At 40.8% G+C, this 16,484-nt stretch overlaps 1 protein-coding gene across 1 annotated transcript in view; it reads right to left on the bottom strand.

Annotated features, from left to right (window-relative positions):
• The window catches only part of CLASP1 (cytoplasmic linker associated protein 1), a gene marked incomplete at its 5' end in the record, with an annotated part of 127,845 nt that overhangs the window by 64,694 nt on the left and 46,667 nt on the right, over positions 1-16,484 (bottom strand). The window contains 3 exons of the mRNA XM_010018970.1: positions 2,287-2,454; positions 4,221-4,247; positions 5,806-5,913. Coding sequence (XP_010017272.1) covers positions 2,287-2,454; positions 4,221-4,247; positions 5,806-5,913 — 303 coding nt within the window. The remainder of the gene's footprint in view (positions 1-2,286; positions 2,455-4,220; positions 4,248-5,805; positions 5,914-16,484) is intronic.

Raw genomic sequence — 16,484 nt, 5'->3', positions numbered from 1 at the left:
CCCAACAGAGTATCACTGCTAGTAAATCCCCACAAACAGACAGCAAAGGCAAGCTTAAAACTGAATACCACTACAGAACAGGACCACTACAGAACAGGCGACCATGCAGGACCTCAGCATACCAAACATGCCTCATTGTGCTGCCTCTTAGGAAATAACATGCTACTTCAAGGTTTCCAGCATACAGAAGGAACATATTTCATGGATACCTGTGGTCATCATGGAAATCTAAAGAGCATCCACATGCAAAGGCTCTATTAGGTTGTTACTGCCTCAGAAGGGCCTGAAAAACTCCAGTGGATGGCTCCTGTATAAAGCTCAACTGCACACAGGGATCCACACTCTGTGTGCTTAATCTTCGTAGACAGCATTGGTCAAACTGCAACTCTCAGTCTCCCCTAGATACACATATTGATGGATGAGTAATGAGCAGGATCCAGGAATTACTCTATTCTAACAGTCTGATCTGCACAATGGTTCAACACCCCCTGCACTGCAATGTGTGCTCAAGCACATCAGACGCTGACAAAGTGACAAGGTGAGTGGGAGTCTATTTAATGACACAAACAAATGAAAAAAAGAAGAAAAAAAAAAAGACAAGATAGGGACTGAAGTAATAGAATAAAGAAGCATAAAATACTGTTAGCCACTATGTTATAAAGTAATAAATAAACCAGAACAATGGTATAAAGAAGACAGCTCAAAAGCTATCTCCATCCAAGCCAATATTACCATTTTCAAGATCCAAGAGAGGCAGAATTTCTGCAACTGAGTAGTAAAGGCAACACAAGTGTCAGACTCTCCTGTTCCCATAACAGCCCAAAAGAACATGCTGTGGCCATCAGCCCCAGAGACGGGGTGGATAGATGCCACACAGTTGATAGATCTGTTACAGTTCTCTCCCACTCCCAAAGAACAAGTGCTGACTGTGTTCACAGGGAGCACATCAGAGCAGTGAGATACAAATTACACTTTCAACAAGGCTCCCAAAATATACCTGAAAGCAGGCAACCCAAGAGTGAGGATTTTACACATAGCAATTTCCCTTTAGATACTCAAGACTGATCAAAATCAGACATAATGTGATGATCAGCTTAAGCATGTGTGATGGCACTATGCATCATTTTTTGTTTCCTCCTAAAAACCAATGTTCTTCTGCAGAGTGATAGTAGGACAATTACCACTAATATTTGGGAGGCACTTCACATTTTAAAAGCAATGAACAGAAAAGCACAATGTGTTAATACAGAGGTCAATAAACTAGATCAGACGTGAGAAGAACGCTGAATTTGGAAAAAATAAACCACACTGAACACGCAATATTTGTTATGAATCTTAACCACATGCACTCAGGTGCTTAAAATTCATTTCAATATACTTGCAGTATTAATAAGTTACTTCTCTACTGAAAACATTCTAAATAGAAAGGAAACTTAAATGTAAAATACAATTGCCAAGGCAAGAGTTAAAAATTCAATTGACAACAGTAGGGCTATAATTTCAATCAGTTTCATTCTACTGGTGAATTCTTTGGAGATATAAAATAATTAAGTAACAGTATTATTTAAAGTGTTCTTCCTCTACATAAGCTTCAAACGTAGGAAAACATTTCTGTTTAAAAATGAAAACAGTATCTACTTGTTCTTCAGACAGTACACTGAATACCTTTTCACCTCATTCAGATACACGAAAGTTTATATATAATGATGCTTACTCACCTGACTTAAAAAAAGTCTGCTGATAAATTTGAAAATAAAAACTATTATAGAATATTTACATAACAGTCACTGAGACAAGAATATTTGGAGCAGAACAATTAAAGCATAAGTCTAAAACACCATCTAAAAGCGGCTCCAAATACTAAGGATAAGAGAGGCAAACAATTTAAGCTGCAAAATTTCTAAAATAATCCAAGAAGGTGCTTTCTGCCCTTGATTCAATTGACTGTAAAGACTACTCAACTCATTTTAAGACTAAGCTGCTGATGTCAATGAGATATTTTTGCTGTAACAGTTATTCACAACAACTGTTTTTGCTGCCTGATCTAATAATATCACTCATGCTGAACTTCAAACAAAAGACATCTCATGACATCTTTAGGCCAACTTTGAAACTATAGCTCAACCTGGAAAATTAAAATTACTCTCATACAAACCACAGCAACATTAACTTGCCAGCTGAAAAACTCAGAAGAATAACAGTAACACATAAACAATTTCCTAGTCAACAGGAAAGTCCCTCCTTCAAGCACGCCTGTCAGCACGCCACTGCAGTGACTATTCTTACCTAGTCCTATTCTGCTGGGACTTGTCTCTCGACTGCATCCCTGGCTCCGAGGGATCTTGCTGCGCTTCTCTGAAGATGATGGCACTGGCTGGACTCTGGATGTTCCACCACTCAGGCCACCATAGGTGCTTCCTAAGAGCTTACCGGGGGAACTGGACCGGCTACCAGCTAGAAGAGAACCAGAAATAAGTTAAAAAAACAACAACAAACAAACAAAAACCAATTTAAAACTCCCTCAAGATTAAATACTATGACAGCAAAACTGGAACACAATCAGATCTAAGAAATTTGATCCAAATCACTCAGAAAACTAATGCGAGTGTTCCCCATGGGCTTTCAAAGACGACTGAGGAAAGCTCATGGACAATAAACACTGACATGAGCAACCCTGCCTGTATGAACCCTGCTGCTCAGGTGGGTTAAAGACCAGAGTAGACACTGCAGTGTATGAATACCCCAGCTGGCTTTGGACAAGCTTGCAGAGGTGCCAGAAGCAGCCTTGCTGGAGCAGAATGGAATTCACAGGCCGCTTCACCTCCCTGGGAAGCAACACAAACTAGCCCATGGGGAGAGCTGTGCTGCAGCATGCTGGCTTCTGGCACAGGCAATCTACTGCAGTGTAGCTCAGGCACCTTCATGCTATACTGCAGTGGTGGCATTACTTTGCTACAATAACAACAGCAGCAGACCAGCACAATAAAGGGTAAATCACATACATGAGCACATCACATTTGTAGAGATGCTGGCTTACTCAGGTCTGACTGGTTAAACCTAAGCTATTTAGTTATTTTTCAGCTGGAGAAAATCTTTAGCAAGTTGAGTAGTTGGCCTGTTTTATTTTTCCTTGTCTGTTTGAATAGTCCAAAGCAAATTTATACTTCTAAGCCACGCTGTCTGCAAGACAAGTCTACTGACCAAGATTTATTATGTATTTACAGCCCAGCTGCAGTAAGTATTTCTATCTGAAATAGTCCTGCTGTCTAACTCTATGAACTGAATAATACTTACTTTTTTTTTTTTTAACCTGTGGATTTTCATTTGGCAAGTTGTTAAAAAATGAAGTAGTGGTAGCTTAAAGTTAGTCATAAAGAACTGTAAGGGCAATAGATTCAAGAATCTCTTTTCTTCTTCAGGTACATACAACTCACTGAAAATTTGCTGCTGATACTACTATTCCTGATATTCAATTTGTTTGCTAAAACAGCCAGAAGAAGCATATCTGAAAAGGTTGCATGAACATTTTTGGGCAAGAACATTTGAACATTTACATTCTGAACCAATATTCGTGTTGGGTTTTTTCTAAGAAGTATCTACACATCTTACAAAAATTTCAGTTCCATATACTATTACACCCAGCAAGAGTTAAATATTGTTCTTCTATCTTAGTTTAAGAAGATAGGCAATTCTACTGATCTCATGGACAACACCATTAACACATGCATTATTTTAACTTACTTGCCCCTTCCAGTTTCTTGGCCAAAGCCATTCTAGGTCAATCAAATAACATATTTCAGTATTGTACGTGGTGCTGGCTTTGCTCCCATATCCTCCCCCCACAGAGTGAGAATACTTGTGACAGATGCCAGTCTCACACACAGCATCCACAACCTAAAGCCAAGACTCCCCTCACGTATGCTGAACAATCTCACTGAGGTCAGCAGGGTTGCACTGAAGTATCTGGAAGAACAACTTACCACCTAGGGTTTCAGCTGCAGCAATGAGCCAGCTTCAATATGCTATATGTATGCTTACCATGTTTGATTACTATAAGAAAGCAATATCACTTGCCATACACATTTGGATTTATGACTTTAAGAATGTGATTTTTAAGTTTTGTAGTTAGGAGAGAGTGAGGGAAACAAGCTAAAAGTTTAGCAGTTAAAAAATGTGAAGGAAATAACATGAGAAAGCAAGAAAGGGAAAATGTTTCTTACCACCAGCAGGATTAGCTGATCTGGATCCTTGTTTATGAGGGCAGACCAAAGGACAGGCAAAAAGTGGATTAAAAGACAGCAAGACAATACAGCGTTCAGCATGCCGTTTATGCTATACACAATACAGACAGATTTATTTACAAACATGTCATTCCTAAAGCCTCTGCAGAATACAGTGAGTTAATGTGCAGATGCAACTAAGAATTTCCCAAGGTTGATCAACTTTTCTTAGCTAAATGTTAACCAACACACCAAGACCCAAGTTCTGCTCTAATTTACACCCCAGCCCAGTCAGCAAAATTGCAACAGGGTTATCCACTGTGTGGGCATAGAGAATTTGGTCCAGTGTCCGTAGTATATTTGAATTCATAAGTTATTTCAGGCAATGTTTGGATTAAGGATAGAGATCACATCTGGTTGGGCTAGGCTGGAAACAGGATTCAGCAAACAAGACCAAGCCAGTCAGTTCAGATATGACCATCCTAAAGCTTCGTAAGTCATTCTATAAGAACAATTAAGCCCATAGTCTCTGAAACCTTTGGATACTCAACTATTATTTAAATACTTCTGAGACTTGTCTCATCTGGTTTGATCACTTTTCACCAAGCTAACTTTAGGAAAAAAGGTCATTTTTGGCTTTAGATAGTTTTAAGTTCCAAACTGAAGAAATCAATTTAGATGAGCATACCAAAGCCCTAATCCCTTCATGACCTCAATGTAAAGATTTCCATTTGGCCCCATCCTGAATACAATACTTCCTTCTTCAGCTCTCCCAGACTAACACAAGGCTATAAACTGATTTTCCATCCCTCCAGCATGACAGAGCAAAGCAATGAGAGAATGAACAGAGAAGGGCTTTTAAATAGGGGTACAAAGCAAGACAAGTCCTCAGAACAAACAGGTCTTTCTACAAACCCTGTCTCCTCTTACCCACAAAAGCTTGAAGGTCCTCAAAACATAAGTGGCTTTCTCCCTCTCCCCAATTCATTTTAAAGCTTGAGTGACAAAATTCTCCTTAGATACACACGACAAATATGCAGCAGAACCATATGCATGGCTCCTAGGGGAGAACCACGCTTTTGCCAGGAAGCCAGAGAGCACAGATGTGTCATGTGCATCAAAGAGCAGAACTCTCTCTCCTGTATCTACTGAAAATAGGTGATGTCCTCATTTTAAATTGATGCCAAACCCCATTAACTTTAGACAGCTCACATGTTACACATACAGCAATACAGTCACATAAGCAGGAGAAGCTTGGCAGGGCAAGAACCCAGGACAGCAGTCAGACACAGAGGGTGTCTCAGTAGGACCCAGTGCAAGTTCAGTCCTACACATCACAGCAACATGAAATTCTGCTGGTACAAAAAAATAAGAAAATAAAGGGGGGGGGGGCCAGCAACTAAGCACCATTTGGGGCCCTATTTGTCAGCAAGAGCACAGACTGTCTGAGTAGGGATTCATTTTGCCACATGTCCAAATGTCATTAGCAGAAGTAAGCCCAATCCACAGCTGATGCTACTACAATTCAAGATAAATATATTAATAACTATTTTTTCTGCTCCCCCAGAAATAAAACACTTCTTACGCTGGGACTGGGAAACTACTTTAGCACGGCTGCGGCCTCGGGTATCAGCAGGCATTGAGGTGACGCTTGTGGCACTGCCAGAGCTCTGTCTCCTTGTACGAATCCGACCTGGAGGAATGCAAAGACAATCAAAGTGTTAACAGGTTTCTCCCAAAGGCAGCAGCAGTGTCTAATGTGCTGCCATATGCTTGCAGGGTTGCTGTACATGCAGTTAACCCGGGTACAAAAGAATTTTACAGGTAGAGGCAACATCTTCTATTAGACTGGCTGAAACACAGGGGAGGGCATGGAAAGAGTCATGGTCCATGACTCCAAAGACTTCTTTGGCTTCTGTAATGCTATCAGCCAGTTTAATTAAAAAACATTACCTCTCTACACCCTTTGCTTCTGTTCTATAGTAGCTTCTTTACAAAGGATCAGCAACAAAAATTTCAGCTTCCTAAATGCTGCTTCCTATATCAAATTATTACTTTCTGGCAAGGCGATCACCCTTGCAGAGACATGTGTGTCAGATGCCCCCACAAATTCCATTGCTGGGATTTCCATTTAGCAGTTTGGTGCTTTATATCCTGCTCTACATGCACAGGCTGACATGAACTCCTGCAAGAGTGTGTCAGTGTAGCCTGACTATGCTTTTATTTCAGGCTCGTTGAATTTTCCCTGCTGTTTACAGATCGTATGTATCCCGAGATCAGTGTAACTTTACTTGTAACAGAGAGTCCCATTTAACACAATCAACATTGTGGAAAAATGATTCTGTGCGTCTTCTCTTTATATAAGCAGAGAATAGATATAAAGCCTCAAAGTGTTCTTGGTCCTTTTTCTGTCCTTTCCTCATAAAAAAAGCCACAGAAATTTGAGCTGGAAAAGCTTACAGGGTCATCAGTTCATCCCCTTCCTGAGGCAGGGCTGTTTCCTACAAAATGTTCTTTCCAGTGCTAAGCTTCAATTATCTGTCTCTAGTTAATGGGAAAGAAATGATAATTAAGAGCAACACAAAGAAAGCCTCCATCAGTACTTTTCAACAACTTAGTTCTCAGCCAAATCTGAAGCTGTTTCTCAGGACCCATGCCAGTGCTATCCTGCATTCAGAGGATGACTTCAAGTTTCAGGCACAATAATAAAAGGAAAAAAACCACAACAGGTAAGAGAAGAGTCTAGACAACTGCACCCGCTGGTTACAGATACTCATCTCCTGCCCTCTATCTCCACCATAAACATACAGAGAAATATAAAGATACATAGACTTCCCACCCCCAAAAAAAATAATTACTTCACATAAGATACACATGCAGGACAAGACAATGGCAAGCAGCCCAGGCTGAACGGATTGAGAGCTCTGTTTTTCTCTGAGCTTTCAAAGTATTCATAACATGGTCTGCAAGTTTTGGTAAGACACAGTGACAAAGAGATGTTTAACTTTGAGAAGAAAGCCTAAACTTGTTTGCAGGGAAAAAAGCCTAGCAGACAGCTGTACTTCAAACCTCTCCATTAGCATCTAGTTTTAAAATAGCTCAGTAGGTAAGATACAGATACTTACATTCAAACAATTGTTTGTAAACAAGGTATGGCACAAATCATTCGCGTAAAACTGGGAATATATAAACAAGTGACTTTTTAACCACTGGCTCAATTAAAAAAGCTCTGAGCATGTCCACATGGGACTAACAGTCATGAAACTGGCTGCTAAGGTGATCTTACCACTAGCAAGGCAGTAGATCTCCTCTACTCTAGGACATCACTTGCCTCTTACAAACGGTCTGCCTGATAAATAACCAGACACAGCTCTAGGGCTCTCTGCTGGCTCATTCCCTTCCCTCTCAGGTTTGGCACATGCACAGCTATAGGTGAGTGGAGCCACTGGTTGACTTGGCACAAGGTTTGTACCGCAAGCCCTACCACATGCATAGGGAAGGAGGCAAAAGGACCTCACGCTCTTGTCAGAAGCCTCAAGGCTTGTTAACCACACCAAGAGGGCATCTCTGGTGGCAGGAATACAAAACAGTAAGTCAGGAAGTTAAATCTGACCAGTCTTAGGAACCAGTAATGGTATTAACTTACATGCCTCCAGAATGTCAACGGGAGGCCTTGGCATTGCAGAAAGTCCCAGGGGTAACTCAAGCTGAAATTTAACATTACACACAGTAACGGACAATATTGGAAGACATGTGTACGGGCCAAGAATGGGTGAGAGGGGACTGATGATGTCTCCTCCACTTCTGCACAGACCACATGATCCTCAAAAATGTCTGGATTTTCTGCATCTACAACTGCAACAATATGCAATAAGCGACTCTTCCACCTTAGGAAATACAAAGCCCAAAGAAATATAAAGAGAAACCAAGATTAACTTCTAATATCAATTCACAGGGCTTTAAGAAAGAACACTGAACCAAAGGGTCAAACTTAACTAACATGTGATTATCAGCAGCATTAGAAACAGAAAGCTCAGTCCTATTTTGAAACTCCTGAGAGTTAGTGGACAGACCCTACCAGTTTCTGTATAAATGAATACCCAGGAACAATATTCTGCTTTCTTTTGGACTGGTTGATTTACACACTGATTTGGGCCTAATGGGTGTCAGAGAGAAGAGTGTGAGACAAAAAGTTGCTCTTGCACAGGACAAACAGAGTCCCAACACTGATACTGTTTTTTTCATCCTCAACATAAAAAGGACATGGAGCTGTTGGAGAAGGTCCAGAGGAGGGCCACAAGGGTCATAAGAGGGCTGGAGCACCTCCCGTATGAAGACAGGCTGAGAAAGTTGGGGCTGTTCAGCCTGCAGAAGAGAAGGTTGCGTGGAGACCTCATAGCAGCCTTCCAGTATCTGAAGGGGGCCTATAAGGATGTTGTGGAGGGACTCTTTGTTAGGGACTGTAGCGGTAGGACAAGGGGCAATGGCTTTAAACTTAAACAGGGGAAGTTTAGATTAGATCTAAGGAAGAAGTTCTTCACAGTGAGGGTGGTGAAGCACTGGAATGGGTTACCCAAGGAAGTTGTGAATGCTCCATCCCTGGCGGTGTTCAAGGCCAGGTTGGACAGAGCCTTGGGCGACATAGTTTAGTGCGAGGTGTCCCTGCCCATGGCAGGTGGGTTGGAACTAGATGATGTTAAGGTCCTATCCAACCCTAAGTATTCTATGATTCTATGATCCTTCAAAAAAGGCTGACAAGGGTTTGAACTAACACTGCACTGGACATGCATTGTGCAAGTAACAGGAATAGCAGAAACCAGAAATTCATGATGCAAAAATGACGTCATGGTACAAATCCTGCGACTGCACAGAAACAGCTCACCCAAAGAGTATTCTATTCTTTAGTCCATGGGATAAAGCACAAATTCAAGGTCAAAGTCTTAACACAGTTACAAGGAAAAAGTGCCATCAGTTGTCTGTATTCCTTGAAGCATGAACTGTTAATGCACTTTCCAAAGTTTTATTTTCTGAATTTAAAAACTATGTATTTATTTCTTCACACAGGTAATTAATCTCACTTGCAGCAGACAAATAGTTCAAAACAAGTCACTCGAAGCTACTCTTCAACCAAAAAAAGTTCAGATGCCGAGCTTTCCCTATCCAAATAAGAGTTTCTAACTGTAAAACAAAAAAATGACCAACTGGAATTCAAAATTGCTTTAGGCAAATCTGTATGAGATAGAAAATCTTTAGCGAGATCTAGGGTGTTTCATATGTAAACTTATCTTCACATGCACAGCTTTTAAATTAGTCTTAAGATATCCAAAACCTATTTGCTTTATAGTAGTGCAAGATGAATCAAGATTTGTTTGGCTTGAAAAATATCAGTATTTTAATATATATTATGCCAAGTACAGCATGTATACATAGAAGTTCATCTATAGAATAAAATGTCTCTAGTACATTCCCTGAAGAATTTCATCTCCAAACAAGACTCTGCATTCACATCCAAGAGTTATTTGCACACAGGACTACTTGTGTGTCTTTATCATTTTACCCCAGACAGAAAAACTAGTTGCAATCAGGACTGGAATAACATATCAAATAAATTACTCAGACTTTTCCTTGTTGTTAAAATCAAGCAAACACCAAAACTTCTTTGCTTTCAAGTGGGTTTCTTTCCATATCTAGTTCAAACTGCACATGTAACAATTCATATTTCATAACCATTATTTTTCTGCTGCTTTTAAAAGAACTACTGTATTCTGACAACAGCAGCAAACGAACAGATAAAGATTGTCCCAACTTTCCCAAAAAACATAAAAGTATTTCCATAAAAAAGCCACTGATCTAAATTGAACATGTGATACATCACTTTTGGTACACGGGGTATCTCAAAAGGCTCCATGCTTTGTGTTAAGAAACCATTTGTGGGGTTTTGGTTTTACAGTTACTTTAATTTACATTTTTACAACAGTCAGTGGATCAGAGTCAACCCTGAAATGTCTAACATCTGCCTAAGCCTAGGAAGGTTGTTTTAGTTTGTTTTTTTTAAAAAGGAACAAGTGAAGGAAGAGCCATATGTTAATGTTTCTGTGTTACAAGAGGCTTCATCCGGCAGCATTGTTCTGAGCAACCCTGGGTGGGTACTGCAGCATCTTCATCCCCAGTGCTGAGAATGGACATTGGCTTTGTGAGACACGGCTTGTATATTACACTGAAGAAAACTGTTTTCATGTAGTCTAAAAATGGTATATAACAGCTCCATAACTCAGCTTAATTCATTCCATGCTGTGAATAGTGATATATATAACCATACAAGTTATATATAGAACCACTGGGACAGTAATGGTCTCTCCATGGACCAGGTTAATGCATTCAGGTTACCCAGCACTGGGTTATTTCCCGTTTAAAGAAAAACATTCCCAAAAAAACCTCTAGGACCCCCCCTAGCTGTGTCACTGCTAAATGACACATGAACAGCCGACACACGCACACATCAACAAAAAACATGCTTTAGGGATAAATAGAAACACTTCCACTACTGGAATAATTTCTATGCTTATTTAGTGTATGTCCAACATGATACTAGCATAAGACCTGACTCTGCACCATAATTTCCTCTGAGAAGCAGTCAACCCTTACTGGAAACCATCAGCATACGCTGCTTCTGGGTTTTGTATGAAAACTCCCTCCAAAGCAGAGGGTTGAGGGAACAATAGTGCCACCACCTTGCCTTAAACCAACATGCACAGGCAAATCAAGTCAGTACTTGCAAAAGGATGGATCAAGAGAACAAAGAAGCCCTCTACCTGAGCATTTCAATTTAAGGTACAACGTTCAGTCATACCTTTGAATCCAGCCTTGCCCCTTGAGGACAAGGGAGAGCTTTAAGGCAGAAACCAGGAATTTCTTAAAACCTGTGTTACTCCCAAAGCCCTTGGTAAGGTGCTCAAGATGTCCAACTGAGCAGATCATCTTTTTGAGCTTAAGTTATCTGAAAATTATAATAACCCAGATTTTATATCCTTTCTGATGAATAGTAAAACTATTAAAAAAATTGTGCCACTGACTCTGGAAACTGCCGATTTTGTTTTAAACTTACCAGCTTCAGGACAGACCAGCACTTCCCTTTTGGGAAAGGCTTCTCTTTATACTTACTTTGAAAAAAGGCAACCAAATTACAGAAACACTCTGGACCATTATTCTACTCTGAAAGTCAGCATTATGCACCTTTCAAAAATATTCCTTGAAAAGCCCTTTAATGATAGAACAAGCAGAAACTTTTCTAAGGTTTGTTTTAATCAGGCATAACAAACATGGCACAACTGCATAGTACTAGCTGTGAAGTCCTGATCTAGACTATAAAGCTTTGGAACTTACCAGCTTTCTACCTGAAAAGCTCTTATTGAAGTTCAAGAGATACCCATACATGAAGGGTCTGGCCAATCAAGACATAACTGTGCACTAAATGAAGATAGAGCTTCACAGCACAGAGACAGGAGAAGACCTGCACAGATGTAGGTGATATACAGATTCACATAAGGAAGCTCATTTCAACAACATTTGTCAATTGGGATGACACTGCTTAAAAATCAAAAGGACTGATACTCAGCTCTTGAATTCTTGCCACTGGCACAACCCACTCTATCTTGCTCCTGTTTTGAGATGTCTGGCTCAAAAACAAAACACTGAGGAGAACTGAGGGCAAAGCAGATGGGAACTGCCAAGTTCGCACAATGCTGGCTTCCCAGATGAGGGGAAGGTGCAGAACTTTTACACTGTAGCTGCAGAAAACCATGATGGGAACCAGACTGCAGATTTAACATCAAGCTGAACCACACAAAAACCCACAGGGATTTGCTCTTAAATTACTTACTAGTGACCTGGAAAAAAAAACCAAACCCAAAACCCCACCAAAAAAACAAAAAAAAGCCAAATAAAAATACAGGGACGCAAATGTGGATGGAATTTCTGCTTTTTGTTCCAAGTGTCTCTTGCTCACACAGGTATTTCCAAAGCAAGGGGATGTTTTCCTCTTCCCCTGCCCTCTTAATTTTTACATTTATATCAAGAACAAAGTTTTGCCTTACTTGTAGTTACTAACAAATTCTGCAAGATAAGAGACTTGGCAGAAGACCTTTCACAGCCCTCATCTGTAGGACACATTGAATCTTGAATAAAAGCTGTTTTCCCCACAACTGTCTCAAAGGAAAAAACAAAGATGAAGAGTTTCAAACAGAGATTAAACTCATCCTTCACACGCCCTGGCTGTGGTATGCCCAAAAGGAAAAACAAAAAAGAAAAGAGAATCCTAGAGGAAAAAGAAGAGATGAGATCTGGTACTTAACACTAAGGGGATGGCAAGCTCTGAAAGTTCATCTCACAGTCTTTCCCCTCAAGTGACTTGTGTTTCAATTCACAGAATGGCTGAGGCTGGAAGGGACCACTGCAGGTCATCTAGTCCAACCTCTCTGATCAACCAGGGTCACAAATACAGGGACGCAAATGTGGATGGAATTTCTGCTTTTTGTTCCAAGTGTCTCTTGCTCACACAGGTATTTCCAAAGCAAGGGGATGTTTTCCTCTTCCCCTGCCCTCTTAATTTTTACATTTATATCAAGAACAAAGTTTTGCCTTACTTGTAGTTACTAACAAATTCTGCAAGATAAGAGACTTGGCAGAAGACCTTTCACAGCCCTCATCTGTAGGACACATTGAATCTTGAATAAAAGCTGTTTTCCCCACAACTGTCTCAAAGGAAAAAACAAAGATGAAGAGTTTCAAACAGAGATTAAACTCATCCTTCACACGCCCTGGCTGTGGTATGCCCAAAAGGAAAAACAAAAAAGAAAAGAGAATCCTAGAGGAAAAAGAAGAGATGAGATCTGGTACTTAACACTAAGGGGATGGCAAGCTCTGAAAGTTCATCTCACAGTCTTTCCCCTCAAGTGACTTGTGTTTCAATTCACAGAATGGCTGAGGCTGGAAGGGACCACTGCAGGTCATCTAGTCCAACCTCTCTGATCAACCAGGGTCACCTACAGCCCATGACTCAGGATTGTGTCCAGATGGCTCCTGAGCATCTCCAGGGAAGGAGACTCCACAACCTCTCTGGGCAACCTATTCCAATGCTCAGTCACCCTCACAGTAAAGTTGTTCTTCCTCATATTCAGATGGAACTTCCTGGGTTTTAGTTTATGCCTGTTTCCTCTTGTCCTATCACCTGGCACCATCCTCTTGACAACCACCTTTCAGATACTTACATACATTGACCAGATTCCCCATGAGCCTTCTCTTCTCTAGGCCAAACAGGCCCAGCTCCATCAGCCTTTCCTTACAGGAGAGATGCTCCAGACCCTTAATCATTCTAGTAGCCCTTCCCTGGGACTTGCTCCAGGAACTCCACGTCTCTGTTGTACTGGGGAGCCTGGAACTGGACACAGTATTCCAGGTGAGGCCTCACCAGGGCTGAGTAGAGACTCCTTGACTTACTGGCCACACTCTTCATAATGCAGCCCGTTGGCCTTCTTGGCCACAGGGGCACATTGCTGGCTCATGGACAACTTGTTGGGAAGCCAGCAATGTGCCCCCGTGGCCAACTTGTTGTCCATGAGAACTCCCAGGATCTCCAGGTCCCTCTCTGCAGAGCTACCTTCCAGCAGATCAGCCCTCAGCCTGTACTGGTGCAGGAGGTTATTCCTCCACAGGTGCAGGACGCTGCATTTGTCTGTTGAATTTCAACAGGTTCCTCTGCCCAGCTCTCCAGCCTGTCTAGATCCTTCTGAATGACAGCGCAGCACTGGGGTACCATCTGCTCCTCCCAGTTTTGTATCATCAGCAAACTTGCTGAGGGTACTCTCTATCCCTTCATCCAAGAATAAGTTAAACAATACTGGAACCAGTACCGACCCTCAGGGGACACCACTAGTTACGGGTCTCCCGCTAGACTCTGTGTCGCTGATCACAACGCTAAGACCTGCCATTCATCCAGTTCTCAATCCATCTTGCCATCTACTCATCCAGCCTGCACTCCCTGAGCTTGCCAATGAAGATTTCATGAGAAACAATGTCAAAAGCCTTCATGAAGTCCAAGTAGATTTTACAGATTTTTACCAAATCCAATCTGCTTCTAATGTAGCTGAACTGAAAAAACAAAACCCCAAATCAAATAAAAAACCTCACCTTTTTGCATTTTGACAATGAAGCATTTACTAAAAATAAAGGTATTGCAGAAGACAACTGTCTTATGACAACTGTCATAAGAGGCCTCCACAGATATTATTATCCTAGGAGAGGATTGAGATGCATAAGGTGTTTCACAAATTAGCATTAAACTTCAATTAAATTTCAATAAATTAACATTTCAAAGTTAGGCCAAAAATAGAAAGGTTTGAGAACTGGAAAGAAAGGAAGAAGAGAAAGAAGGGTCAGCAATGAATAAAAAAAGCTCAGTATTGCAACAATTTGGAACTTTTATCTAATAAACTATTGATTTAGAAATACAGGTGTTTAGGCCAACTTCATATGCCTTATCACTGACAGATCACAAAGCACAAACACACGCCCATGACACAGAGCCAGTTCACCTCTCAACACTACATATTAGTTCCAAAAATGGTAGAGACCTTCCCCTCTAGATTATAAATCAATGCATCAATAACAGTAAGGAAAAAACACACGTCACAATAGCACAGTGGCACTTCTCAGACCATCACATCCAAATACAAGCAGCCATCAAGGATACGAGCACAGTCCCACAAGACAGTAATAGATAGATCCCTTGAAAAGAGACTTGCATCAGGAAAAAATGGGTTTGGAAGTATGGGGTGGGGTTCATTCTGTCTAGGAGACATTCTTGTTTACAACTCCTGTCTACCTCAGAAAAACCGATTTCTCAGTGATCTTTTTTGCTTGAGAAATAAGAAATAAAGAACAAGCTTTGACAATGAGCCAGAGAAACAGACTGGGAGCCCGTGCAAATTAGCAGGCTCGGTGTTCTTGAAAAAAAGCCTTTCCTCCAACTGTCTTAGATGTAAGCCATCTCACTCAGTTGACAACAAAAAGAGAGCTCAGGTTTAAAGAGGTTGACTAAATATTCCTTCCTTAGAGATCATTGTTTACTGTCCTCATTCTTCTGCCATGTGATCGTCTCGTTCAATTTTCTCACTGCCCAGTCTCTTCCCGAAAGCATTTGGCAATTGTGACCTGAGCTTTGGATGGAAAAACACAGCAAACCTTTACACATCGTGGAGCAAGAAAACACAAGCCCTGTGTTGGTTTTTTTTTCTTTTTTGTTTGTTTTGTGTTTTGTTTTCTTTTTTAATCTGTGCACAGGTCACCTTCAACCAAAAGCAGTCCTTTAAATACAGAAACCCACATACAACTTTGTGATCAGAAGCCAAGTCACAAAAGCAGACTGGTGCCTGTTAGCAGGGAAGAGCTCAAAGAGAAAGTGAAGAATACCCCATGGCATCAAAATGAGCAGGACAACCATGCAACACTTCATGCAGGTCACCAGTGAACATGGATGAGAACCAGATAACACTTTGAGAACAGAGACCAGGTAGGGTGGTACGACTGTGGACACACCTCAGTTACACAGAGAGACTGCTTACCCTCAGTTTTAGTGGTAGTACCATCTTTAGGCAAATTAAAAAAAAAATAAGGAAACGGTTAATAGGGAAAATTAGTAACATCAATAGAAGTGGGCACTATATATTAGCTACAGAAATATGCAAAAAAATTAACACAAAGAAATGAAAGAAGTTTGAGCAGCTTGATGTTTCTCAAGAAGATGCTTCCAGGTTTTCCCTCCTGCAATAACCAACGTTTGCCATACTCCATTTCCATTGTTTGCCTCAATACTTCTCTCGTGGGCACACGCAGGTGACAAATGTCCTTACTAGCTCAAAAAGAAATCAGGCTCCTCAGAAGTAGCCACATTTGTTTCATTTAAGAGTAATGCTGCTTTTCTCCTACAGTCTCTTCTAAAAGCAAGACTAACACTGTATTCAGTCCCATGGCTTCAAGGACCAAGTCAACATTAGTAGATACTTCCCACCCTTTTCTGTTCTTCTTCATAACGTAAGATTGTTCAAAAGCAGTTTTGCCACTGAAGCCAGTATGCAGAGCTGACTGAAAAACAGCTGCATCTGTAAGCTTGAAAGCACGCTATTACATGATCAACTTCATGTTCTGTATCACATTTTCACTGCAATGTATCTAAATCTTGAACCAAGAATGAACAATTTAAATCAGAAT

Source organism: Nestor notabilis, unplaced genomic scaffold, assembly GCF_000696875.1.
Source record: "Nestor notabilis isolate BGI_N333 unplaced genomic scaffold, ASM69687v1 scaffold6577, whole genome shotgun sequence".
NCBI lineage: Eukaryota > Metazoa > Chordata > Aves > Psittaciformes > Psittacidae > Nestor > Nestor notabilis.
Note: the sequence above shows the minus strand (reverse complement) of the source record. Positions and strands in the feature narration are given on the sequence as shown.